Source organism: Macaca nemestrina, chromosome 9 (assembly GCF_043159975.1).
Source record: "Macaca nemestrina isolate mMacNem1 chromosome 9, mMacNem.hap1, whole genome shotgun sequence".
Taxonomy (NCBI): domain Eukaryota; kingdom Metazoa; phylum Chordata; class Mammalia; order Primates; family Cercopithecidae; genus Macaca; species Macaca nemestrina.
Genome location: NC_092133.1, coordinates 88820596 through 88847605, shown reverse-complemented (window position 1 = coordinate 88847605; position 27010 = coordinate 88820596). Strand labels below are relative to the sequence as shown.

Sequence of the window (27010 nt, the reverse complement as noted above, 5' to 3'; positions counted from 1 at the left end):
GATCTGCCCGCCTCAGCCTCCCAAAGTGCTAGGATTACAGGCATGAGCCACCGCGCCCGGCCATTTTTGTATTTTTAGTAGAGACGAGGTTTCACCATGTTGGCCAGGCTAGTCTCGAACTCCTAACCTCAGGCGATCCACCCTCCTTAGCCTGAGCCACCGTGCCCAGCTGTGACTGTTTCTTCTAATTTATCGGTTTTAAAGTCACATTTAGCTTTTTTTCCATACAGAAGATTTGAATTTTTATGGAGTTGACTTTATGAACCTTTTTCTTGATGACTTTTGTTTTTTTTTGCCCTGACCTGGCCACTCCATGTCACTCACTGCTGACACCAGTGTAGCACCCCTGCCTGGGCCATGTGGACCCCACTGGGAACTCCAAATGTAGGCACCTGAGGGCTCCAGCAAGCCACGAGAATCCTCCATGTCCTTGACAGAGCTAAATGCTGTGTCCTTGGGGCTGCTTTATGTTTGTTGTGTGGTGTTAGACGCAGGTGGGCTGGGTGCTGAGGCTGAAGGCTAGTGTGGGAGGAGGGGAGGGGGTACAGAGTGCAGGGCACATGAACCCCACTGCGGAGGTGTTTGTTAAATGCCAGGGGGGCACTGAGCTAAAATGGCCTTGGCTCTTCCTCAGCTGATGCTGAAGGGGGTAAGGATAGAGACTCGGCCAGACAGGTTATTCTCTTTCTGGGTATGATTTTGAACCTGCCTATTCTTGTTCTGTAGGTGAAGAGATGGCGTTTGTGAAGAGTGGCTGGTTGCTGCGACAGAGTGAGTACAGGATGTGCGGCCTGCGATCGGCGTTGCCGAAGGCAATCTCTATTTCTGTTTGCTTAAAGCTGATCATGTTTAAAAACAAATACCAAGTTTTATGAGTGCCGTGGCCTTGAGTTTTCCCTTGGACATTCCTAGATCTCTGTGAACTGTCTTGCACACCACGAAGCTCCTCCTTGGTTGCTGAGTTGATAGGAACCAGGAAACAATGGCAGTCCCTGCTGCTTTCGCTCTCCTCACTAGCGTGCTTTATTTATTTTATTTTACTTTATTTCTTTTTTTGAGACAGAGTTTCACTCTCGTTGTGGAGTGCAATGGTGCGATCTCGGCTCACCATAGCCTCCGCCTCTTGGGTTCAAGCGATTCTCCTGCCTCAGCCTCCTGAGTAGCTAGGATCACAGGCATGTGCCACCATACCCGGCTAATTTTGTATTTTTAGTAGAGAAGGGGTTTCTCCGTGATGGCCAGGCTGGTCTCAAACTCCCGACCTCAGGTGATCTGCCTGCCTCGGCTCCCAAAGTGTTGGGATTATAAGCGTGAGCCACCGTGCCCAGCCACGTGCTTTATTGTTAATGATGAATCTGGAACTTCCTGGATCTAACAGCCCAGCCGAGATCTGGCACAGAGGTGCTGGTCTCTCTGCCTCTCTCCTCTGGGGATTGAGCAGTGACTCAGATTCTCAGATATTGGTGTCTTGGTAATTATGTGGCTGAAGAGTTGATCTGAGGCAATGAGTTTATCTAAAACCAAAACTTTTGTGTCTCCAAAAGGACTAGAGAAGAGACTCAGTTCTTTTCTTATGGGATTGAGGTCCACTTTCCTAGGCTTATCTCCACAAACCTATCTTTCATACACTGTCTGCTTATCTGTGAGGCTGTCACTTCAGGTAGGATTCATACTGTGTTTTAAAGTGGGAAGAACCAGTCTTATTTATTTAAAAAAAAGAGCAAGCAGGACATTCTGTTATACTAGAAAGAGTGAAGCTAAGGGAAAAGTGACTACTATGTCATTTATGATTCTAGTCAAAAACTGAGCTGTATCACATACCATTGATTGTTCAGAGACGTGAGTTTATCTATGAGGGATACTTTCAGAAATCAGCTAAAGTCAAGTCTATCAGTGAGAATTGATGGCATACCTGAGATGGTTTATAAAAACTATTGTTTATGAATCATTTGTGTTCCTGTTAAGAAGATTTTATGTATATATTCTTAATTCTCACAACAGCTGTATGATAGGTAAGTGGTATTATTTCCAGTTGAAGAAATTGAGGTTCAGTGAGGTTAGGTAATTTGTCTAAGTGTAAACTATGGGTGACAAACCTACATTCAAAGTCAGAACTGTGTGATTTCAACACTGACTCTATATGCACCTGGAGACCGGCCTTCAGCCTGTGTGTCTGTGACGAGTTCCATGGTCCCAACCTGGAGCTGAACCGTGTGCCCCTTTGTCTGTGATAGTCCTGTAGTCTTAGAATAGACAGAGGTGTTGTAGTGTCAGCTTCACGAAGGAAGTCCTGGAGCCCCAAGTTTCCTAGTCTTGGGTTTTGTGGTCCCAGCCTCCCCATAGTCAGGGGACATGGGGACCCTTGCTCAGACCTTGAGGGTGTGCCCTCCTTTGCTGGCCCTTCAGATGTCCTTTGGTGTTTCTCGCCAGGCTCTGCCACACCCTTGTTTGAGGGTAAGCTTTCCCTTCTCTGCCACAACTCGATGTAAGTGCTTTGTCAACATACTGATCAATGACCCTTTGGACAATGTTGTGCTCCCCATCAGTGCCTAGCATGGGGACGTACATAAAATGGATGTAATTTAGATAAGTCACATAGACTTTTCCAGTATTCTGGTCCATGGGTGTTTCAGAAATGTGTATTCAGAAGACTTATCTATACATAACCCCATCCCCATACGTGTGAGTTAATTTTCCTTCTTTCCTGAAAGTAGAAGTATCAATGCCAGTAAAACGAGGTGAGATGTATTACATTCATGGGGTTGTAGAATAGCAGAGACCCACATGTGATGTGGTCACATGTAGGCAAAGCCGTCCTTAGGACTTCTTTTCCTGCCATTGCTACATACAGTGTTAGGCCCCGGTCCTGGCCTCTGGAGGACAGCCTGATTTGGGAGTCTGCAGCCAGGGCTTTAATGGCAGGTGAGATACTTGGGCAGAACTCCCTGACCCAGTGGTTCCACCTGTCTCTGTGTTTCTGTGGCTCTATTTAGTAGGGATTTTTGTTTGTTTGTTTGTTTGTTTGAGGCAGAGTCTTTGTCGCTCAGGCTGGAGTGCAATGGCATAATCTCAGCTCACTGCAACTTCTGCCTCCAGTTTCAAGTGATTTTCCTGCCTCAGCTTCCTGAGTAGCTGGGATTATAGGTGTGCACCACTAGGCCTGGCTAATTTTTGTATCTTTAGTAGAGACGGCGTTTCACCATGTTGACCAGGCTGGTCTTGAACTCCTGACCTCATGGTCTGCCCGCCTTGACCTCCCAAAGTGCTGGGATTACAGGCATGAGCCACCGTGTCTGGCTTTTCTTTTTATTTTTAAGACAGGGTCTTGCCCCGTCGCCTAGGCTGGAGTGCAGTGGCGTGATAACTGCTCACTGCAGCCTTGATCTCCCAGGTTCAACTGGTCCTCCTGCCTCAGAATCTCAAGTATCTGGGACTGCTGGCCTGTGTTAGCATGTCTGCCTATTTTGCTCTTTGTAGAGATGGGGTCTTGCTATGTAGCCCAGGCTGGTCTCAAACTCCTGGGCTCAAGCGATCCTTCCACCTCAACCTCCCAAAGTGCTGGGATTACAGATATGAGCCATTGCGCCCAGCGTGTTTGGCAGTTTCTGCACAGCTCAGGCAGCCAATCAAATGGATGCTTGGGTATCACTTAGTGGTCAGTTGGGCAAGTGCAGTGGACACCCCTCCTGGTGAGGAGAGTGACTGATACTGGCAGGAAAGCTGGATGCTACGTATCTGGTTGACACCAGTTGCAGGCACGACAACATAAAGGGAAGTACATAAAATGGGATTGTGTGTGTTGGCCAAGAATGGGGTGAGGTGTACAGGAACAGTAGGTGTAGTGGGCAGTGAGGAAGGTACAGAGATGACCGGAGCTAGAACTGGCCTTTAAGTCCACTGCAGGGGTTTTCCCTTCATGCAGTCAAGGAAATTACTGTTTTATAAAGTTAAATACCTGGTCCAAGATCACAAATTAAAGGTTGAATTTGCTCAAGCTGACAGAAATATGTGAGGTAGTAGGATGTGCACAGCATGAGAGGCCAGGCAGGGCCTGGTCTATATCCTGCTGTGCTCATTTATCCAGTGTATGCATCAGGGGTGCCTTCCACACTGTAAGCTTCCTGTGGGAAATGGTAGGAGAGAGTATCTGTGAAAGCTCTTAAGGACAAGAAAAAAATGTGTTTTTTTTTTTTTTTGAGACAGAGTCTTGCTCTGTCCCCCACGTTGGAGGGCAGTGGTGTGATCTTGGTTCACTGCAACCTCCACCTCCTGGGTTCAAGCGATTCTCCTGCCTCAGCCTCCCTAGTAGCTGGGATTACAGGCGCCCACCACCATGCCCAGCTAATTTTTTGTGGTTTTAGTAGAGATGGGATTTCACTGTCTTGTCCAGGCTAGTCTCGAACTCCTGGCCTCAAGTGATCCATCCGCCTTGGTCTCCCAAAGTGCTGGGATTACATGCGTGAGCCACCGTGCCTGGCCGAAATGTGTTTCTTCAAAAGAGGTAGGTATTATTTTTATTTGCATATAGAGACTTAACAGTCCAGCATTTTCTGATCTAGCAAATGTAGACAATATTTGGAAATTTAGAAACTTGAAAAGTTTGAAAGGTTTAAAGTTTAGTACTGTATGAGGAATTAAATGTTAGATATGTTTCATTTGCTGAAAAGTAAGCTTTTTTTTTTTTAAAGAAAAAAAAAACACCTTAATTTGAAAGTGTTGGGACTTCTAAGTTGGTTGGCAGCATTCTCTGTTGCCAGTGTGTGCTGCATGCAGCCTGCTAACGCACCAGTGGGCGGGCCCTGGGCTCGGCTTTCGCTTTCATTCTGAGGGACTGCTTTGGGTAATTCTATACAGGTGTCATTAAGGGGCCAGGGGAAGAGTTCTTTTTGTTTCTGCTGTGACTGTGTCCTTGCTCTTTTGGCTCAAAGCCAACCTTTCAGCTGGGCATGGCGGCATGTGCCTGCAGTTGCAGCTAAATGGGAGGCTGAAGTGGGAGGATTGCTTGAGCCCAGGGGTTCAAGGCTGCAGTGAGCTGTGATCATGTTTGTGAATAGCCACTGCATTCCAACTTGGGTGAAATAATAAGACTCTATCTCTTAAAAAAACCCAACCTTACTATTTTTTTCCAGGTACTATTTTGAAGCGCTGGAAGAAGAACTGGTTTGATCTGTGGTCGGATGGTCACCTAATCTATTATGATGACCAGACTCGGCAGAATATCGAGGATAAGGTCCACATGCCAGTGGACTGTATCAACATCCGCACGGGGCAGGAATGTCGGGGTGAGCTGGCCTGTCTTGGCCAACTTCTGTCTTCTGCTCTTCCTCTGTCTCGGTGGGAACTGGGTCCTCTTCCTTCCCCGTTCTGCTTTCATTAACAGATTGAAGAAGGGCTCCATCTCAGAGGGGCGGCCACAGTGGCGCCCCAGGCACTTAGATTGTGAACCACATGGTTGGGGCAAATCAATTTTCTCACTTGAGTTAAACTCACAGTCCACGTCTCTTCTTCTCGTGCAGAGGGAACCAGAGCGCTGGGAACCTCAAGAAGCACAGGCCACCCTAGACTGTTGATTTTGTACTCAGAAACTGGCTTCTGTTTGATGGTGACTGCAATCAATTGCTTAAAATCTGGGATGTTGGCCGGGTGTAGTGGCTCATGCCTGTAATCCCAGCACTGGGAGGCTGAGGTGGGTGGATCACGAGGTCAGGAGTTCAAGAGCAGCCTGGCCAAGATGGTGAAATCCCATCTCTACTAAAAATACAAAAAAATTAGTCAGGTGTGGTGTCAGGTGCCTGTAATCTCAGCTACTTGGGAGGCCGAGGCAGAGAATTGCTTGAACCCGGGAGTCAGAGGTTGCAGTGAGCCGAATACATTTTGTAGACGTCATCTTGGTGGCTGGTCCTGTCAGTCAGCCTAGCTATGTTCTTTCTTTCTGCATTATTGGAAAGGCAGGGGGTTCTTTCATAGATGTAGCGCTTGATTTTTTTGTCTAGTCCTTTGCTTCTCTGAGCTGGTAGTTCCTAGAAGATGTAAGAAGAAATCCTGAAAAAAGTTCTTTTTCTTCTGCTTATTTTTCATAGATATTCAGCCTCCAGATGGAAAGTCAAAAGACTGCATGCTCCAGATTGTTTGTCGAGATGGGAAAACAATTAGTCTTTGTGCAGAAAGCACAGACGATTGCTTGTAAGTTTTGCTTTCTTACGTGTTTACTTTAAAAAGTATTTTCTATTTGAACTTCTGATTACCAAAAAATGAAAAGAATGGGCGTGGAGTTCTCTTTCAGGCGTCAGAATAAGGGACTCAGTGGATGTGTGAGAGAAATGCAAGAGTCGCTTTTCCAATTCTGGTTTCTGCCTCTCTGAGACTGCCTGGGCCTATCGAATTGTGGAGAAAATGGCAGAAAGGAATAGCAGTCTCGTCATGCTCTCTCTTTTTTTTAATTCTTTTTTCTTTTTTTTATTATTATACTTTAAGTTTTAGGGTACATGTGCACAACGTGCAGGTTTGTTACATATGTATACATGTGCCATGTTGGTGTGCTGCACCCATTAACTAGTCATTTACATTAGGTGTATGTCCTAATGCAATCCCTCCCCCCCCCCCCACCCCAAGACAGGCCCCAGTGTGTGATGTTCCCCGCTCTGTCAATTCCCACCTGTTCTCACTGTTCAATTCCCACCTATGAGTGAGAACATGTGGTGTTTGGTTTTCTGTCCTTGCGATAGTTTGCTCAGAATGATGGTTTCCAGCTTCATTCATGTCCCTACAAAGGACATGAACTAATCCTTTTTTTATGGCTGCATAGTATTCCATAGTGTATATGTGCCACGTTTTCTTAATCCAGTCTATTGCTGATGGACATTTGGGTTGGTTCCAAGTCTTTGCTATTGTGAATAGTGCCCCAGTAAACATATGTGTGTATGTATCTTTCTAGCAGCATGATTTATAATCCTCTGGGTATGTGCCCAGTAATGGGATGGCTGGGCCAAATGGTATTTCTAGTTCTAGATCCTTGAGGAATCGCCATATCGTCTTGCACAATGGTTGAACTAGTTTACAGTCCCACCAACAGTGTAAAAGTGTTACTGTTTCTCCACATCCTCTCCAGCACCTGTTGTTTCCTGACTTTTTAATGATCGTCATTCTAACTGGTGTGAGATGGTATCTCATTGTGGATTTGATTTGCGGTTCTCTGATGACCAGTGATGATGAACATTTTTTCATGTGTCTGTTGGCTGCATAAATGTCTTCCTTTGAGAAGTGTCTGTTCATAGCCTTTGCCCACTTTTTGATGGGGTCATCATGCTCTCTTTCATTATTAGATTCACAGTGGGTAATAGGCATAGTTGAAATAAAATGACCAGAAAAGCAAGAAAGTAAAGAGTGAGGAAACTCAGTTCCTAGGGCTCCTGTCACAAATTGCTGAACACTGAGTGACGGAAATGGCAGAAATTCATTGCCTCACAGTTCCGGAGGCTGCAAGTCTGGAATCAGTGTGTCAGCAGGTCCTTGTTCCCTCTGAGATGCTAGGTAGGATCCTTTCTTGCCTCTTCCTGGCTTCTAGTGGTTTCTGGTAGTCCTTGGTGTTCCTTGGCTGGCAGCCACATCACTCCGGTCTCTGCCTCTGTTGTCACATGGCCGCCTTCTGCTATGTCTGTGTCCAGAATTCTGTTTTCTTATAAAGGACACCAATCATAATGGATTAAGGACCCACCTTCATTCACTGTGACCTTATCTTAATTTGATTCCATATGCAAATATCCTGTTTCCAAATAAGGTCCCATTCCAGGGTACTGGGGATTAGGATTAGGATTTATGCATATCTTTTTCATGAGGACGCAATTCAACCCGTAATAGAGACCTTTGAGAAAGACGGTGAAGTGGATTAGATCATCTTCCCTCAGGGGAAAACATTTCAATGGTGTGACCAAATAAAGAAGTTTGATCTCAAGCACAAACTACGAACAGCTAAAGAAAGAAATAGATGATTCTACTGATATGTTTTTTAATCCTACCCGAATCCCGGAAGCAGTAACTAGATAAGTTAATTAAATCTTGCAAATTTCGGTATTACCCTGTAGTCTGGAGTGATGCTGATTAAGTGTAAGTTACTTTTTGGAGAAGCTAAGGAAAAAAGTTCTTGAGAATGTGATGTCCTTGGGGCCTCAGCTGAGGCTGGACGATTCTCCCAGGACTCATCATTGCAAGGCACTGAAAGGCACTGAAGCTCACAGGAGTTGGGTAATTTTCTGGCTGGTGAAGTGAGCACTAGCATGGGACATTCAAAGGAATATGCTCAGAAGAGAGTGTAGGGCCCAGATTTTTCAGAAAAGACTTACTCATTTTCAGAAGAGATTTCCTTCTCTTCTAGCCCTCTGCCCTCATATTACAGAATGTTGATTGTGAGGGTGACACCTAGCCATCAAACTGTTGCTGGGCTGGACTGAGGTGGAACAGGGTGGAACTACCAGTTGATACCAGATTAGGTAGGAAGAGTGTCAAGGAGAAATAACTCATACTTTATGAGAGCAAACAAGTTTTAGATATCACCTCCCATGTTAAACATGAGCAGGATGTAAGGAAGTGGCTTGGCAACTATGCAGATATACCATGAAGGAAAAATAAGAAAAGGAAAATGTAAGCCTCAGGAAAAGCTCCTAGAGTGGAGGGAAATAAAACCCAAGGAACAGAAGCAGAGTCTTCAGGAATGCTTTCCTGGCCACCATATTTAAAATTACATCTCCCTGTCCCCATACACACTCACCAGCTACCAGCTGTTTATCTTGTTCATCATCTACTTTCATTAGAATATATGCTGTGTGAGGGCAGAGATTTACGTTTCTTTTCTCCTCTTCTGTGTCTGTCACTGTCAAGAGGGTGCCATTCACATTATCATCTGAGGAAAGTGGTCTTCCCTTGCATACAACCCCAAACGAAAAGTGAATCACTGGCATGGAGGGAAAGACTGGAGATACTCTCAGTGAGGGGAAAAAGATGAAAAGATCAGAGATACGTTGGACTAAAAAAAGTTCAGAAAGATTATTGATGTTCATAAAGTACAGAACCCAAAAGAGGTAATTAGAAATTCAGGGCAAGAGAAATGTTCTGAAATAATCGAACAGAATTTGCAGACCAAAGGCCACACTAGACTCTTCCATCTGAAATGACAACAAAATCTATATAAGATACATGAATAATCCAGTATGATACCCTTTAGCAAAGTGAATGACAATGGAATGCTGCATACAAAATCAGTTGGGGAATTTTGCAACTTAACTGCATTCCATAGAAAGCCAGAACACTTGGCTGGGCACGGTGGCTCACGCTTGTAATCCCAGCACTTTGGGAGGCCAAGACGGATGGATCACCTGAGGTCAGGAGCTCGAGACCAGCCTGGCCAACATGGTGAAACCTCGTCTCTACTAAAAATACAAAAATTAGCTGGGCGTGGTGGTGGGCACCTGTAATCCCAGCTGCTCGGGAGGCTGAGGCAGGAGAATTGCTTGAACCTGGGAGGCAGAGATTGCGGTGAGCCAAGATCGCGCCACTGCACTCCAGCCTGGGTGACAGAGCGAGACTTCATCTCAAAAAAAAAAAAAAAAAAAAAGCAAGAACACTTGAAAATAAATGAATGCATCTTTCAACTCAGGGAGATAGTAAAATGAGAATAAAACATAAAAGGAATTGATGAAGATAAGAGGGATAGGGTCAGTAAAAAAAGTAAGAGGTAAAGGAGTGAGGGAGTGCTCAAGAGAACGCTTTTTTTGTTTTTTGAGATGGAGTTTTGCTCTTGTCGCCCAGACTAGAGTGCAATGGCGTAATCTCCACTCATTGCAACCTCTGCCTCCTGTGTTCAAGCAATTCTCCTGCCTCAGTCTCTGGAGTAGCTGGAATTACAGGCACGTGCCACCACGCCTGGCTAATTTTGTGGTTTTAGTAGAAGCTTGGTTTTACCATGTTGACCAGGCTGGTCTCGAACTCCTGACCTCAGGTGATCACCTACCTCAACCTCGCAAAGTGCTGGGATTACGGGTGTGAGCCACCGTGCCCAGGTGAGAGACCACTTTTTGTGTATCAATTAAGAAAGCTCTTGTGATACTTAAGATTCAGGTATCTAGTTTCTTTGACAATATAGTGGAAAGTAGGTAGGTATAGAGATTCTTAGAATAGTTTCACAGGGCCATTTGGCAATACCTGCTGAAATAAATTATGTTTATATCCTTTGATGTGGCATTTTCAGTCTTTGGAATTTGCCCTATGGAAATGTCTACATAAGAGTGCAAGGGTAATAGGGATGTTAATAGCATTCTTTTCTTCTTTTTTTTTTTTTTCTTGAGATAGAGCCTCTCTCTGTCATCCGGGCTGGAGTCCACTGGTGTGATCTTGGCTCACTATAGCCTCGACCTCCCAGGCACAAGCCATTCTCCCACCTCAGCCTCCCAAGTAGCTGGGACTACAAGCATGTGCCACCATGCCCAGCTAATGTTTGTATTTTTTGTAGAGCTAGGATTTCACTATGTTGCCCAGGCTGGTTTTGAACTCCTGGGCTCAAGTGATCTCCCTGCCTTGGCCTCCCAAAGTGCTGGGATTACAGGCATGAGGCACTACATCCGGTCTCCAGCATTCTTTTTAATGTTGAAAATTGCTAATAATCTAAATTTACTTGTATCATGGAATATTACATAGCTGTTAAAAAGGAAGAAGATCTGTGTGTATGCCATGAACTGACAAAGCAAGTGGCAGTGCATTTCACATTTATTAAAAAGTAAAGTAAAAAATATAGTATAGATTATGTTTCAAATATTATGTATCTATTATGGATGTAATTTTTAAAAATATATATTCCTAGGGCATGTCTCAAGTGGTTTGGGGCAAGGCCTGAAGACCTGTTCTTTAAACAGATCTTTTCAGGAATTCTGATGTCAACTCTGGTTTGAGAATCATTGAAATACTGGATTGCCTTAAATAAAGTACCCTTTTTCTTTTCTCCAGGGCCTGGAAATTTACACTCCAGGATTCTAGGACAAACACAGTAAGTTGCTAATGGCAATCACCTATATTTTTTTTTTTTTTTTTTTTTTTTGACAAGGTATCACTCTTTCACCCAGGCTTGAGTGCAGTGGTGCTATCTCAGCTCACTGCAGCTTCTACCTCTGGGCTGAAATGGTCCTCCCACCTCAGCCTCCCCTTCCCAGTAGCTGGGACTATAGGCCCATGCTGCCGTGCCTAGCTTATTTAGAAAAATGTTTTTGTGGAGATGAGGTCTCACTATGTTACCCATGCTGGTATCAAACTCCTGGGCTCAAGTGATCCTCCCACTTTCACCTCCCAAAGTGTTGGGATTACAGGCGTGAGCCACCACACCTGGCCACCAGTAATGTTTTCACATGGTCTTATGTAACAATTGGAGAATGGGGAAAATGGGCTTCTTGGCCATCCAGCCGTGAATGGGCAGGTAGCACTGGGTGGGCACCTTTCACCAACAGTGAGCAAGCTGGGTTTGCCAAACGTTTTTGGCAGGAAGCACCCTCCTCACACAAGCATGCTTGTTCCAGTGTTGCTTTCTAGAAACGTTTGTATTTCTCAAAGTTCTGCAACACTTTGAATTCTGCTGTGGTTTGCAGTAAAGGCTAAGAGAAAGAACTTCAGGATCCTTTTCATGCATGGGAACTCAGCCTTGTGAAACAAACATTTTTGTGACTTGTACTTGTCTCTCGTCCTGTTTCTGGCCTTAGGAGGTCACTGAGACAGTGAACCTCATTTGTAAGAGCCTTGTAATGCCATCTTTATCTGTCAGGGATCAAGGGAGTATGACTCTGGTCAGAGTTTTCATTCTTTAGATGGGATTTTCCCCTCCTTTATCTTTGTAAGAAAAGAAAAGATGGATAAAGCTTACAGAAGAATGTGTGCATGTGGGAGAAGAAAGTAAAAGGCTTAATATCCAAGCGTCAGTGTTCTCTTCTTTTGTTAGCACAACACAACTTCATTCTAAGCTTACTCTACAGCTGCTGTTACCTTTTCTGCATGAAAATCCTTTTTTGGGGGTAAAATTAGTATTAAGGATCCATACAGTTAAGGGCAAGCTCCACAAATGATTCTTTGTGGGATTTTTTTTTTTTTTTTTTGAGACAGTCTTGCTCTGTGGCCCAGGCTGGAGTGCAGTGGAGCGATCTTGGCTCACTGCAACCTTTGCTTCCCAGGTTCAAGCAGTTCTGCTTTCTCAGCCTCCTAAATAGCTGGGATTACAGGAGCATGCCACCACGCCCAGCTAGTTTTTGTATTTTGAGTAGAGATGGGGTTTCACCATGTTGGTCAGGCTGGTCTTGAACTCCTGACCTCGTGATCTGCACACCTCGGCCTCCCAAAATCCTGGGATTACAGGCGTGAGCCATTGCACCTGGCCCCCCCTTTTTTTTTTTTTTTTTTTTTTTGAAGCGCTAACATGTTTTTCTTTAAATTACATTGGGGAGTAATTTAATGAAGAATTTTGTTTTTTAAGGTAAAAAACAGACTGTGTATAGGACATAATCTCTGATACATTTTAGATTGTAGGGTTTTTATTTGTGAATAAAGGACTGTTGAGAGTGCTGTAACATCTTTATTTCTTTGGAGACAGAGTCTCGCCCTGTTGCCTGGGCTGGAGTGCAGTGACTTGATCTTGGCTCACTGCAGTCTGGAGCTCCCGGGCTCAAGTGATCCTTGAGATTTAGCCCCTTGAGTAGCTTGGGCCATAAGCACCATGCCCAGTTAATTTCTTGTTGTTTGTAGAGATGGGCTCTCCCTCTGTTGCCTAGGCTGGCCTTGGAACTCCTGGGCTCTAGCGATCCTCTCGCCCAGCCTCCCAAAGTGTTGGGATTACAGATGTGAGCCATTGCACCTGGCCTGAAGTAACATCTTTTAAAAGGCATTGGGTAACAGTGGGGCCTCTGAGTGCCTTCCTGGCTGTGAGAGCTGTAATCCTGTTAGGGGTTGAGTGAGGAGCACTTCGCTCCTGCATTTAGAGGATACCAGAGTAGGGCTGGGGGCACCCACTGGACCGGGAAAGTTTTTCCTATTTTGCAGAGAGCTATATATCTGTTTGTCTTTTAAAATTTTTAATTTGCTAAATAAAAGGGACAATGCACAGCATCATTGAGCACACAGGTGCTGGGAAGCTGTCCTGCCCTCACCCTCTCCTCTCTCCCGCAGGCCTATGTGGGCTCTGCAGTCATGACTGATGAGACATCCGTGGTTTCCTCGCCTCCACCATACACGGCCTATGCTGCACCGGCCCCTGAGGTAGGGAGAACCCTGAGCCTTCAGGTGAGGGAAGCTTGGGGTCTCTGCTACTGTCCTGCTTTGTTTTTTGAATGAAATTAGAAATGTACTCTAAACCTTTTCTTCTTAAAACAGATGATTTCTTACCAACTTTTGTTTTCATGAAATAAAGCAACTATTTTATATAGTTCAGCACATTGTAATGTGCTGTATTAATGTGTAACAAGTTTTTAAGATCTAAAAATGCATCATGTTAATGATAGTTGCTTTGGGTAATGAGATTTTGATGATCTGTAGTTTACATGGAATGAATTACTCGAATTCTCCTTATAGTCAGAAAAAAATGCTATATTTTGGGGAAAATAATCCTTACAAAAATCATGTCAAATACTTTGGGATGTCTTCTTGTTGGGGTGCTTGGGGTGCTGACTGAGCTGATTTGTATGTAAGTCTGTTGTGTGGAACGTGCTGCTTTTTTTTTTTTTTCTTTGAGATGGAGTTTTGCTCTTCTTGCCCAGGCTGGAGTGCAGTGGCACTATCTTGGCTCACTGCAACCTCTGCCTCCCGGGTATAAGCGGTTCTCCTGCCTCAGCCACCCGAGTAGCTGGGATTACAGGCGCTTGCCACCATGCCCGGCTAATTTTTTGTCTTTTTAGTAGAGGTGGGGTTTCACCATGATGGCCAGGCTGCTCTCGAACTCCTGACCACAGGTGATCCACCTGCCTCTGCCTCTCAAAGTGCTGGGATTACAGGCGTGAGCCACGGCGCCTGGCTGGCACTTGTAAACTTTCTAAGCTCACTTACTCTAGTTCCTTTTTCTGTAGATTCTTTGGGGGTATACTACATAGGCAATCATGTCATCTACAAAAATTGGAACAGTTTTCTTTGTAACTTGTATGCCTTCTGTTTCCTTACCTTGCCTTATTGCCTTGGTTAGACCTTCAGATATTATGTTGAATAACAGTAGTGAGAGCAGACATCCTTGCCTTGTTCCTGATTTTAGGGGGGATGTATTCAATGTTTTTCTTTCTTTCTTTTTTTTTTTTTGAAACAGAGTCTCACTCTGTCACCCAGGCTGGAGTGCAGTGGCATGATCTTAGCTTACTGCAAGCTCCACCTCCCGGGTTCACGCTATTCTCCTGCCTCAGCCTCCCGAGTAGCTGGGACTACAGGCACCTGCCACCATGCCCAGCTAAATTTTTTTTTTTTTTTTTTTTTTTTGCATTTTTAGTAGAGATGGGATTTCACCATGTTAGCCAGGGTGGTCTCGATCTCCTGACCTCATGATCCACCCACCTCTGCCTCCCAAAGTTTTGGGATTATAGGCGTGAGCCACCGCGTCCGGCCAGTGTATTCAGTTTTAAGTATGCATTCATTTAGTATTAATGTACTGTTTAATTCAGTATTTAATTAGTGTTGAATTTAGTTTTTACGTATGCATTTATTTAGTATTTAATGCATTCATTAAGTATGCTGTTAGCTGGAGGTTTTTTATATTTTTTCTTCATCAGGTTTAAGAATTCCCTTTTTCTAGTTTCCAGGAGTGTTTATCGTGACGGGGTGTCAGTTGCCTGCCTTCCTGCCTGCCTTCCTGCCTTCCTTCCTGCCTTCCTCCCCTCCCCTCCCCTTCCTTCCCCTCCCCTCTCCTCCCCTCCCCTCCCCTCCCTCCCGACCCAGAGATGAAGACTCACTCTCTTGCCCAGGATGGAGTGCAATGGTACTATCATTAGCTCACTTCAGCCTGGAATTCCCTGGGCTGAGGCAATCATCCTGCCTCAGCCTCCTGAGCCACCACGGCTGCAAAAAAAAAAATATTTTTTTGGTAGAGACAGGGTCTTGCTCTGTTGCCCAGGGTGGTCTTGAACTCCTGGCCTCAAGTGATCCTCCTGCTTCAGCCTCCCAAAGTGATTTTGTTAAATACTTTTTCTACAGTAATTAATATGATTGTGAGGTTTTGTTTTTCTTTTTAGCCTGCTAATATGGTGGATTATAGTGTTTGGCTTTCACATACTGAACCAGCCTTGCATTCCCTAGAATAAAACCTACTTGGTCATGGTGTATGATTCTTTTTATTTATTGCTGAATTCAATTTGCTAATATTTGTTAAGGATTTTTGCATCTATATTTATGAAGGATATTGGTCTATAGTTTTCTGTCTTTGTGCTTTGTCTTATTTTATCAAGGCAATACTGACCTTATAGAATAAATTGGAAAGTGTTTTCTGCTCTTTTCTTTTGTGGGAGAAATTGTGTAGAATTGGAGTTAATTCTTCTTTAAAATTTGGTAGAAATCTCCAGTGAAACTGTCAGGTCCTAGAGGTTTCTTTTTTGGGAGATTTTAAATGACAACATCTGTTTTCTTTTTCCTTTTTTTTTTTTTTTGAAACGGAGTCTCACTCTGTCGCCCACGCTGGAGTGCAGTGGTGCAATCTTGGCTCACTGTAAGCTCCACCTCCTGGGTTCACACCATCCTCCTGCCTCAGCCTCCCGAGTAGCTGGGACTACAGGTGCCGCCACCACGCCTGGTGAATTTTTTGTATTTTTTAGTAGAGACGGGGTTTCACCATGTTAGCCAGGATGGTCTCGATCTCCTGACCTCATGATCCACCTGCCTCAGCCTCCCAAAGTGCTGGGATTACAGGCGTGAGCTACTGTGCCCGGCCTCTTTTTCCTTTGTTTGGCTTAACCAACACACGTCTATTTGTCACAGTTCTGGAGGCTGAAGGCCCAAGATCAAGGTGCTGGCAGTGTTGGTTCTCCTGAGGCCCCTCCTGAGCTTGCACATGGCCTTCTCCTCCCTGTATCCTCATATGACCTTTCCCTCCAGGCCTACTGCAGATGCAGCTTTCTTAATAGTGACTGGTCTACTCAAATTCTCTAGTTTGCATGGAGTAGGTTTTGATAGTTTGTAGTGTTTGTGGAATTGTTCCTTTTCTTATAAGTTGTTTGATTTATGTGTGTAGAGTTCTTTATACTGTTTTCTTATTATCCTTGTGATGTCTGCAGAGTCTATAGTAAAAATCCTCCAGTTCATTCTTTCCTGATACTGGTAATTTGTCTTTGCTCTTTTTGACAGTTTGGTAAAGGTTTTATTAATTTTATAAATAGCTTCAAAGAAATAGCTTTTTGTTTTATTCACTTTTTCTGTTTCTCAGTTTCATTGATTGTACTCTTTTATTTCCTTCCTTCTGCTTGCTCTGTGGACTTTGGTTTTCAAAAGTGTGACTGTAATGTGTATTTGTATGGATTTCTTTGGAATTATCCTGTTTGGTATTCATTCAGCTTCTTGAATACATGGACTTGGGTTTTTGCTAAATTGGGGAAATTTTAAACCATTATTCCTTTTTTTTTTTTTTTTTGAGACGGAGTCTCGCTCTGTGGCCCAGGCTGGAGTGCAGTGGCGTGATCTCAGCTCACTGCAAGCTCAGCCTCCCGGGTTTAGGCCATTCTCCTGCCTCAGCCTCCAAAGTAGCTGGGACTACAGGTGCCCGCCACCTCACCCGGCTAATTTTTTTTGTATTTTAGTAGAGACGGAGTTTCATCGTGTTAGCCAGGATGGTCTGGATCTCCTGACCTCATGATCCGCCCGTCTTGGCCTCCCAAAGTGCTGGGATTACAGGCGTGAGCCACCGTGCCTGGCCTTAAACCATTATTCTTGAGTGCTTTTCCAACCTCAGCCTCCTTCCACTCCCTCTGGCACTCTGATGACATCCCTGTCAGTCTGATGTGTCCCAGAGATGCTCTTTTTTTTTTTTTTTTTTTTTTTTTTACTTCAATCTATTTCTCCTCTGTTGTGTTCTGATTGGGTAATTTCTACCCTTTATATTCATGTTTATGGATTCCTTCCTTTTGTCATCTCCATTATGTTGTTGGGCTCATTCATTGAACTATTTAAATTGGTTATTGTATTAGTTCTGAAATTTTTATTTGGTTATTCTTTATATCTTGATATATAAAAAATTGAATGTATGTATCTATATACTTTTTACTGAGATTTTTCTGTTTTATGGTAGATACTTTATATTTTTTATTTATTTCAAGTATGTTCATAATTGCTTGTTGAAAAGTTTTTATGATAGCTGCTTTAAAAATCTTTCTGGATAATTCCAACATCTTTGCCATCTTTGTGTTTGTGTTTTTTGTTGTCTTTTCTCATTTAGTTGAGATCTTCCCGGTTCTTGGTGTGATGAATGGCTTTTGATCAAAAGCTGTATATTTTAAGTACTGTAAGACTGAATCTTATTTAAATCTCATGTTTTAGCAGACCTGCTTCTTGGGGGCTGCTTTATTGCTGCCAGGTAGAGGTGGAAGTCCAGGCTCGCCTTGAGCCTCAGTTGACACCCATGGTCCAGGTTTCTTGTCGCTGTGGAGGGAGTTGTGAATTTAGGTTCTCACTAGATCTCCACTGAAATCACCCTGTCTGAGAAGAGGAAAGGCTCTTACTGCTTCCCCCAGAGCCTCCGCTGATACCATGGTTGCCACTGAGACGTCCTGAAAGACTCACTCTCGGCTTGGTCTCAGTGGAATAGGGAGGGCACCGTATTTTCTGCTGGGTGGGAGTGGGGTTCTGGCTCCCCACACGGTCTCCGTGGACACCACCCAGCGGGATGGGGGTGTTTTGTTTCCATCTGGCAGGGAAGAAATTCCCAGCCCCCTACTCAGTCTTACTCAACGGTGTTCTGAGGACCCGGCGGTGCCTGCTGAGCATGGAAATTCAGGCTCTTCACACTTGGCCTTTGCTGGTGTGAGGCTGAAGGTTTTTCTGTGGTAGTTCTCTGGAGTAGAGAGGTTATTGTCTAAAAATGATCTGTCTTGCTAGGTTGCTCCTTTCTTTCTTAGATTCTTTGTTAAAGTGAGCAGCTCTTCTCAGGGTCTTTTTGGTCTGCACTGATTGGCGCTTCCAGCTTGCCACCTTCCCCATTACCCAGTGTGGGATGTGTGAAGCAAAAAGGAAACCCAGGTCCTCCCTCGGGTGCTAAAGTTCCTTGCCCGTCTGTCTTCTCCTCACTCTTCAGTCTTCTTGTGTTTGCTTTGTATGTAGTGTCCAGAGATTGTAGTTGTACTTAGCAGGAGGAATACAGGAAAGAATGTCTACTCCATCTTCGAGAAGTGGGAGTCTTGTCTCCTGCTTTTGTAAGATAACAGGTTTAGATCTACACACACATTTGCCTGGCTACACCTCTGTTCTCCCTGTATCAGAGCACTTGTCACAGAATGACAGTGATTGTGCAAGTATGTCTGATCTCCTCTCGCCTGTGAGTATGCCAGGAAGGCCGGTCTTGATTTCAGTATTTCTCAGCACATAGTGGTCATTCACTGCCGGTTGAGGTGGGTCTGCTGCCCATTTCTAGCCATGTCTTTTCATAGGTGTGTGCAGCCTGAAAACCATCAGTCACGTGCCCAGGTACCTCAGGACACCCTCATCTTCCATATTGTGCCTGGAATTGCTGAACTTGGGCCACAGAGGGTTCTGCTTCCAGGCTGGCTTCGCCTGGAGGATAGTGGTTTCGGTGAATCTCCTTATCACCTGGTCCAACCGTATCATTTTACAGATGGGCAAAGGAAGGCCTAGGTAGGTGACTTACTGAAGGTCAGGTTAACAGCACAACTGAATTGAAATCCAAATCTCATGCAAGTCCAGTTCCCTTCTTTTGTTGTGTTTTTCTGCCTTCTTCATTCTGTAGCCTGAAAGTGGGCTCCAATTGTAGCTTTTGTTTGTTTTTTAGTAACTTTAAAACAGGGGGCATAACCACACTGTTTCATGTTTTGTTTTGTCTTTTTAATTGACTGTTAAATTTTATTGATTGCAACCTGGAGACCACAATTTTAATACATTACTAGAAGTTTCACAATTGTATTTCTAATGGGCCTGTTTCTTTTCAGCAGGCGTACGGCTATGGGCCATATAGTGGTGCGTACCCGCCAGGAACTCAAGTTGTCTATGCTGCGAATGGGCAGGCGTATGCCGTGCCCTACCAGTACCCATATGCAGGTAACTCAAGCCAGCCTTTCATTCCTCATTTCTGTCCATTTGCTGAGTAGACCAGAGAGACCTGTAAACATTTTTATTTTTCAGTTTAAGGTTAAGTGAGCTGTATTTTCTGGTTGTAGACCACATATCACTGTGTTACTGTGCTTTAAAAAAGCCTTTGGTAGTTTCATACTGCTCTGCAAAGCTAGAGTAGGCTTGATTTTTAGAACTTTGCTAATTGTGTCTGGATTAGTTCTCAGAGAATTTCGTACTTATTGGGATTCACTTACATTGAGAAGCAGCCAGAGTAAGAGGCCCATTTTGAGGGATGAGAGGGACCTTTCAGCTGTTCTTCTGGTGAGGTCCTTGGAAAGTTATCACTACTGAGGTGATGTTCTGTTTCACAGTGGAGTAGAGGCCTGGAAAGGGCTTGTATTTATTCTGGGCTTGGAGTCTGTTCTTTCTGTTCTTCACCTGACATGAAACACATGGCAGGCGTGAGTAGCTGGTGTAGGGGTATCATGTCTGGGTCTCCTGGGCAAGGTGGTTGGCAGGGTGGAGGTGTGGGACAATGCTGGCCACTGCTGGGGCTGCAGTGAGGGTGGGGAGGGCAGAACTGTGGTCGATGGCCCCTGTGAAGTGAGGCTGGCCAGGCACAGTGGGCACAGCACCATAGCACAGGATGCACAGGTGGGTGGGCTGGAGCCAGAGGCTGAGCTCAGGAGAGACAGGAATGTGGGGGTTTGCAGGAGGAGGAGGAATCCTGGGCTGTGAGCAAAACTAGCATGGTGTCTCAGTGCAGAGGCAGAGGGAGGTGAGCTGGTACCAGAAGGGTGGGCCACTGATCGTGGTGCCCAGAGAAGTCAAGGAGGCCTCTGGTTACAATCTCAGATGGTGTCCTTGTAGTTGTTGGTGGTTGCTTTGGCTTTGGATGCATTTAGCACTTAAAACGGGTTCTGGAGTCTGGAGTAGAAATAGAGAAATTCCACAATGCTCTCTTCTGGGAATCTGAGGCACAGTCACTCAACTAGCAGGGACTTGGGAGGATCCTGCTTTGCTTGACTCTTTTTCATGTCAAGTTGAAAAACCATTAAAATAATAAAGAATTATGACAGATTAAATATTTGTCCATTGTCTTGTGAGTCTAGCACACATACTTTTGTTTGAATTACAGTAAGTCCTCACTTAACATCAACAGTAGATTCTTGGAAACTCTGAGTTTCAGTGAAACAACATGTAATGAAACTGATTTTACCGCAGATTAATTGGTATAAACAAGAGTTAAGTTTCTGTGGCTTATTTCTGGTCACAAAAACATCACCATTTCTAATATTAACCATTGAAATTAATGTGAGCTATACATACATGTAAGATTAATAAAGACAAGTAAGATAATTATTTACCCAGTTATTTCAGTTCATGGCCATGGCTGGCTGGACCCTCTCCCAGCAGCTCAGGGCTCAAGGTGGGAATGCACCATGGATAGGATCCTATCTCATTGCAGGGCACACTCACCCACACCCCCTCACTCCGACTGGGACAGTTTAGACACGCTGATTCACCTCAGGGACACAACTTTGGGATGGGAAGGAACTGACCTATCCCAAGAAAACCCACGCAAACGTGGAAAGAACCTTCCCGCTCTGCACAGGCGGTGCCCCGAGGGGAATCGGTTCTTTTCTTCTTATTAATGTTATAATGAAACTACGTTAAATGAAACTATTATTTGAGGACCTACTGTACTTCCTCCATATAAAATATTTTCTTCTTATAATCATGCATTTGTGTTTCTAGTCTTGTTTTTAAATTATATGTATTGAATCCCAAGTGCTACATAATACTCATAAGCATTTTTAGTAATTGCCTATTATCATATTGGGTGATGTGTTACTAAACCTTCCAGTATTGGCTGTTTTTTTCCTCTCTCTCTTTTTTTTTTCTTTTTTTGCTATTGTAGATACCTCTTTAACATCTTTAGTCATTTTCCTTTTTGTTCCTATTGAATATGCATTAGAATATATTTCTTTTTTTTATTTTGAGATGGAGTTTCATTCTTGTTGCCCAGACTGCAGTGCAATGGCATGATCTCGGCTCACTACAACCTCTGCCTCCTGGGTTCAAGTGATTCTCCTGCCTCAGCCCCTCAAGTAGCTGGAATCACAGGCATGTGCCACCATACCCGGCTAATTTTGTATTTTTAGTAGAGATGGTTTCACCATGTTGACCAGTCTGGTCTCAAACTCATGACCTCAGGTGATCCATCTGCCTTGGCCTCCCAAAGTGCTGGTACTACAGGTGTGAGCCACCCTGCCCGGCCTAGAATATAGTTCTTTTTTTTTTCTCCCCCAACTAGAATATATCTGTATATGCAGACAGGCCCTAACTCAGGATGGTTTGACTTAATGATTTTTTGACTTTACGATGGTGCAAAAACAATGTACATTTAGTAGAAACTGTACTTCAGGTACTCCTACCCCCATTCTGTTTTTCACTCTCAGTGTAGTACTCATTCAATTACATGAGATCTTCGACACTTGATTGTAGTAGACTTTGTGTTAGCTGATTTTCCCAGCTACAGACTGATGTTAGTGCTCTGAGCAGTTGAAGGTGGGCTGTGTTAAGGTATGATGTTCAGTAGGTTAGGCATATTAAATGCATTTTGACTATGATGTTTCAACTTACGATGAGTTTATTGGGAGGTAACCCCATTGTAAGTTGAGAAGCATCTCTATTAATACGTCAGAAAGCATAGACATTTTTGAGGGTTCTTTTGGATATGATTTAAAAATATAAATGCTTTCAAACATAAAAAATAGGGATGATGGTATAATGAACTATCATGTGTCCATCACTGGCTTCAGTAGTTACCACATCATGTCTAATCTTTTATCTCTACCTCAGCCTCCTTTCTCTACCTCTGGATTAGTTTAAGGGACATCCCAGATTTGTAATCATTTCAACTCTTAATATTACATTAAATCTGGATAGCATTTTACCAAGTTGATCCCAGAATGATTTACCAACTGATAATATCACTAGCAGTCACTGATGCTGTGGTTTATCTGTAATTCCATAAAGATTGCTTGTTGTGCTCTGCAAGTTTTGATAGCTTCAGTAGGTCTGAAATGGAATCATCGAGTTGCTTTAGTTTATATCCCCTTTTATGAATCATTTTCCTTTTGCACATTTTTCTGTTGAAATCCCATGGGGTGGTGAGTTTTAAGCCTGAGCCTTGCCACATGAGAGCCAGCCTCTTTCTCAGCTTCTTAGGGCAGTTGCCGCTGTTTTCTTACTGTACAGAGAGCACAGATACTGCGGACGTGGTTGTTTAGGGCGCTTCCAGAAATGAGTCCATCCTTGCCCTTAGCTCTCGTCAGTAGAGTAGAAGTAGCACTCTCACAGGCAGTACTCGGAATGCTTGCCACGTAAGGGGCTGGATCAGTGGGCATTATGCAGCCTGCCTCAGGGTGGTGACCAGGCAGCCCCCAGACCTGCTTGCTGTGGAAGGGTCAGCTGGGTTTGTGGTTGATACACAGCAGCTTGTGCTGACAACCAGATGGGTGCTTTGCCACCTCCATGCCATCCTGTCTGCCAGGGTCTCAGAGCCTAGAGCTAGTCCACAAGAACCCTCCTAGTCACACACAGAGCTGGTTAAGGCTTTCTGTTGAGTGATTGGAACCAGTGGTTGGTCAGCCAATTAAGAAAGTACAGAGTACTGTAGACGTTCTGTAAACATTGTGCTGTGATTTCACCCACTAGTGGGTGCTCGTTCGGCTCTCTCATCATGTGGGGTTAGGGTGTTTGCTTTGAGTTGGCTCCTTTGGTTGGAGTCTTCTATTTCTGTCTTGTAGAGACCATCCTCATGACACGTCATTGCACTGCAGTTTCCAGGGGTAAGTCCAAGAGCAGACATCTAGATTTTGAGACTATAGTGCTCCCATCCTTCCATCTTTTATAGTTTTCTCCATTCCCTGATTTGATGATAATTTGTAAAAGTACCTTCCTTTATTTAGTTTTCCTGTAGTATCTTAGTTGCCATAGAAACTGTGTCTGCCTTTTTCTCATTCACATTTTGACCATTTATGTAGTATTAGTGAAACTAGGCAATTAAAATAGTGTGACCTGGAAGCATCCACAGCTGATTCTGGCAAGGACTGAGTTCAGTGCAGGAGCAGAGCTGAGCAGGAGCCACAGGAGAGTGGCCTGGTCCTGCAGCCAGCGGACCTCAGCATGACCTGCAAGGGCAGGAGAATGCAGATTTTCCAGGAGAGCTTTTCATTAGGTCAGCTCACAGGTTCCATCGTGTTACATTTGGCTAGTTGGAGTTAACATTACTGAATGTTTTAATATGTCAGGGCTGTGAAAGTAAATGCCATAATTCCCTAGTTTTGATATTTAAACATTGCAAAAATAATCACTTGCTTCCAATACTGTTACCTGTACGAGATCAGCTCTTAGATTTACAATGGTTTCATTGTACTACTCTGTGCCTTTTGATTTTTGTCATTCATCATCTTCTGTTGGATTTGAGGCATTAGTGGGTATAAATGCATACTGTAGCCAGAATGCCTGGGTTTGTGTGGCCTTAGTGTCTTTAACCATTGTGTGCCTCAGTTTGCCCATCTGCAGAATAGGGATAAGAGCGCACTCAGTTGAGTAAGAGCATTTCAGTGTATGTAGTGCTGCAAGTGGTTGGAAATGTTCACCTTTGTTATCACTGAGGGTTTCACTTCTGCTCTTCATCCACATGTGCACATCACTAGTGAGTAGTTTGTTTTTTTTTCTTTTCTTTTTTCTTTTTTTTTGTGGGGGGACAGAGTCTCACTCTGTTGCCCAGACCCTGGATTGCAGTGGCAGGATCTCAGCTCACTGCAGCCCCCGCCTCCCAGGTTCGAGCAATTCTCATGCCTCAGCGTGGGATTACAGGCATGCGCCACTACCCCTGGCTAATTTTTTTTTTTTTTTTTTTTTTGGTAAATTTTGAAGAGACAGGGTTTCACTATGTTGGCCAGGCTGGTCTAAAACTTCTGGCCTCAAGTGATCCACCCGCCTCAGCCTCCCAGAGTGCTGGTATTACAGGTGCCAGCCATATAGCCTGGCCAGCCAGCCTTTGAACCATTAAAGGAATAGAGGATCAAGGAGGAAAGCTAACCCTATTAATACCTGAGCAGTTTGAAAGCTACTTAGCTACTAGGCATTGTAGCTGTGAAGCATGGAAGAGAGCAAACAGTACATTTCCAGTTGTAAATTTTAGTCTTGCAAATTAAATATTTGTCTGTGGTTTGTTTTTTTGAAGTTTTCACCTCTTAACATAAATATTTTTTCTCCATAAAGACATGTAATAAAAAAGAGTAGGCTGGGCCGGGTGCGGTGGCTCACGCCTGTAATCTCAGCTCTTTGGGAGGCCGAGGCAGGTGGATTACGAGGTCAGGAGATGGAGACCATCCTGGCTAACACGGTGAAACCCCGTCTCTACTAAAAATACAAAACATTAGCCAGGCGTGGTGGCGGGCGCCTGTAGTCCCAGCTACTCAGGAGGCTGAGGCAGGAGAATGGTGTAAACCTGGGAGGCGGAGCTTGCAGTGGCCCGAGATCGAGCCACTGCGCTCTAGCCTGGGTGACAGAGTGAGACTCTGTCTCAAAAAACAAAACAAAAAAGAAGAAGAGTAGACCGGGCACTGTGGCTCACGCCTGTAATCTCAGCACTTGGGGAGGCCGAGGTGGGTGGCTCACTTGAGATCAGGAGTTTGAGACCATCCTGGCCAACATGGTGAAACCCTGTCTTTACTAAAAATACAAAAATTAGCCAGGCATGGTGGCAGGCACCTGTAGTCCCAGTTACTCAGGAAGCTGAGGTGGGAGAATAGCTTGAACCCGGGAAGTGGAGGTTGCTGTTAGCTGAGATCATGCCACTGCATTCCAGCCTGGGCACAGAGCAAGACTCCATCTCAAAAAAGAAAAAAAAAAAAAAGAAAAAAAATCAAGTTATATGTGCAGATTTAAGGTTTAATTTAAAAATTGGTTTGCATGCATACTAAGAAGCTAATTTGCTTTAAGTGAGCATTTCCTTTTTGGGCTTTTGTTGGGCACTGTGTCTCTCCCATGTTCCCCATTTGTCTGCCACCCAGTAAGCATGGTGTGGAGGGCTGAAGTAGAAATCAAAGGCTGGAGTCTGAAAGCATCTTTAGGGTTCTGCTCTTTGCAGATTAGGGACCTTGGCCCTTAGTGAGCTGAGGATCTTGGTTTCCTCCCAGTGCGGTTTCAGGGATGTGGGCCACACGATGTGCCTGCTGTGGAGGAGGGCTGGGGTGCCAGTGTGACAGGAGACAGCAGATCCCTTTTGTGAAAGGAGAACTGGCACTTCACGTGATGTTAAACTTCACAAACTGCTGCTTAGAGATCTGCTACTTTCCTTCTGTTTTAGGACTTTATGGACAGCAGCCTGCTAACCAAGTCATCATTCGAGAGCAGTATCGAGACAACGACAGTGACCTGGCACTGGGCATGCTGGCAAGAGCAGCCACGGGCATGGCCTTAGGGTCTCTATTTTGGGTCTTCTAGGGGCCTCAAGGTCTTGATGTGCATAGCTTCTGATAACCCTGTGTGCAATAATATGATTTGCAGGGCATTTCTGTTTGTGACAAATGTTTTTAATAATAGTTTTAATGGTTCCTTTGAAAGTAGTGATGTCATAATTGTAACTAATCCACATAAGTACCACAGAGAAAGGTTTGAACTGTGCTGTTGTGTTCAAACGCTGGCTCTCCGGGGCACTGGCTCATTCCGAGACTGTCCTTGTGCAACTCTCGGAACACCTTATTTGAGCATACCTGTTTTGAAAGGCATTTTCTTTTTAGAGTTAGGTGTAGTGCTTAAGGGTTAATTTATTTTCATGTTATGCTGGTAATATAGTGTTGTATGCCTAATGAGTGATTGTGGCAAGAAAAGCTATAGCTTTCCATTTAACTTTTTCAAACCACAGACCAGAACTGGTTGCTTGTTACTTTAGGAGTTGTGGGTTGGTAAGCTCCCAGGTACTTCCCAGGGCCATGGTGTGAGAGCCCCTGTCCTGCCCTCTGGGGCTCCACAGACCCCCCGCAAGGCCTACGGCTCAGGATGACAGGGCACAGCCCGCCTTTGAAACATGATGCTTCAGAAGTCTGCCTGACTCTAGCTGCTGCTTCTCACCTTATTCTGGTATGGTTTTGGTAGCCATACTTGGAGAACGTTTCCCGCATTGGGAATGGATTTGAGCCTGCAAGTTTGAGGGCTTTATCCTTTAAAACTTGGAGAAGCCGGAACAATAACAAACAAGTGTGTGGAGGCAGATTTGCTTTATGCCAAGAGAGCTGTTTGAGTGTGTGTCTGCCTAAGCCTCCCGATAGCCTAGTTTTCTACTTGCTGAGGAAGTAATGTTAAAGGAACAGCGAGGGAGTGGAAGGAGAGCCTTAGTTAGGGCGTTCCCATTTCAGGCCTTCATGGGGTTGCGCTGTGCGGGAGATGTTCTCATCTCTCTGAAGGCCCATCCTGTGCAGAAGTGGGGCCTGTGGCTGTTCACAGAGCACCAGGGCAGACCGTAGCTGAGCAGACTTGGGTTATGGGTGGGAAATGGGGCCCAGGGACCCTCAGGACACAGGGACCGGCTCAAGGTACCACTCAGCCTGGCCAGGATCCCCAGCCTTGTTTTTGTTCTTGATCTCTTTGTGATAGAGAAGCTTAGAACATTGAATTTTGAGCCCCAAAATGTGTGAGTCTTTGGAAAAACCATTCCAGCCTTTCTGTC

General features: G+C 44.5%; 1 protein-coding gene across 6 annotated transcripts; it reads left to right on the top strand.

Moving 5' to 3' along the window:
- The first annotated feature begins 666 nt into the window (after nucleotides 1-666).
- On the top strand, nucleotides 667-27010 carry LOC105470218 (pleckstrin homology domain-containing family B member 2). 6 transcript variants are annotated; one of them, XM_071070042.1, is made up of 7 exons: nucleotides 667-771; nucleotides 5130-5282; nucleotides 6081-6183; nucleotides 10993-11032; nucleotides 13189-13302; nucleotides 19140-19248; nucleotides 25652-27010. In XM_071070042.1, the coding sequence occupies exons 1-7, from the start codon at nucleotides 735-737 to the stop codon at nucleotides 25786-25788; spliced, it is 693 nt and encodes a 230-aa protein (XP_070926143.1). In that variant the 5' UTR covers nucleotides 667-734; the 3' UTR covers nucleotides 25789-27010. The 6 variants fall into 6 exon arrangements, with proteins under 6 accessions (XP_070926143.1, XP_070926145.1, XP_070926144.1 ...); XM_071070044.1 differs by having other exon boundaries at nucleotides 13189-13278; nucleotides 19143-19248; nucleotides 25652-27009; XM_071070043.1 differs by having other exon boundaries at nucleotides 13189-13278; nucleotides 25652-27009.

Coding starts and splice junctions, on each gene's coding strand:
- LOC105470218 (XM_071070042.1), top strand. CDS start 735: ATGGCGTTTGTGAAGAGTGGCTGGTTGCTGCGACAGA. Junction 13,303..19,139: donor GGAGAACCCTGAGCCTTCAG/GTGAGGGAAGCT, acceptor GTTTCTTTTCAG/CAGGCGTACGGCTATGGGCC. Junction 19,249..25,651: donor CTACCAGTACCCATATGCAG/GTAACTCAAGCC, acceptor CTTCTGTTTTAG/GACTTTATGGACAGCAGCCT.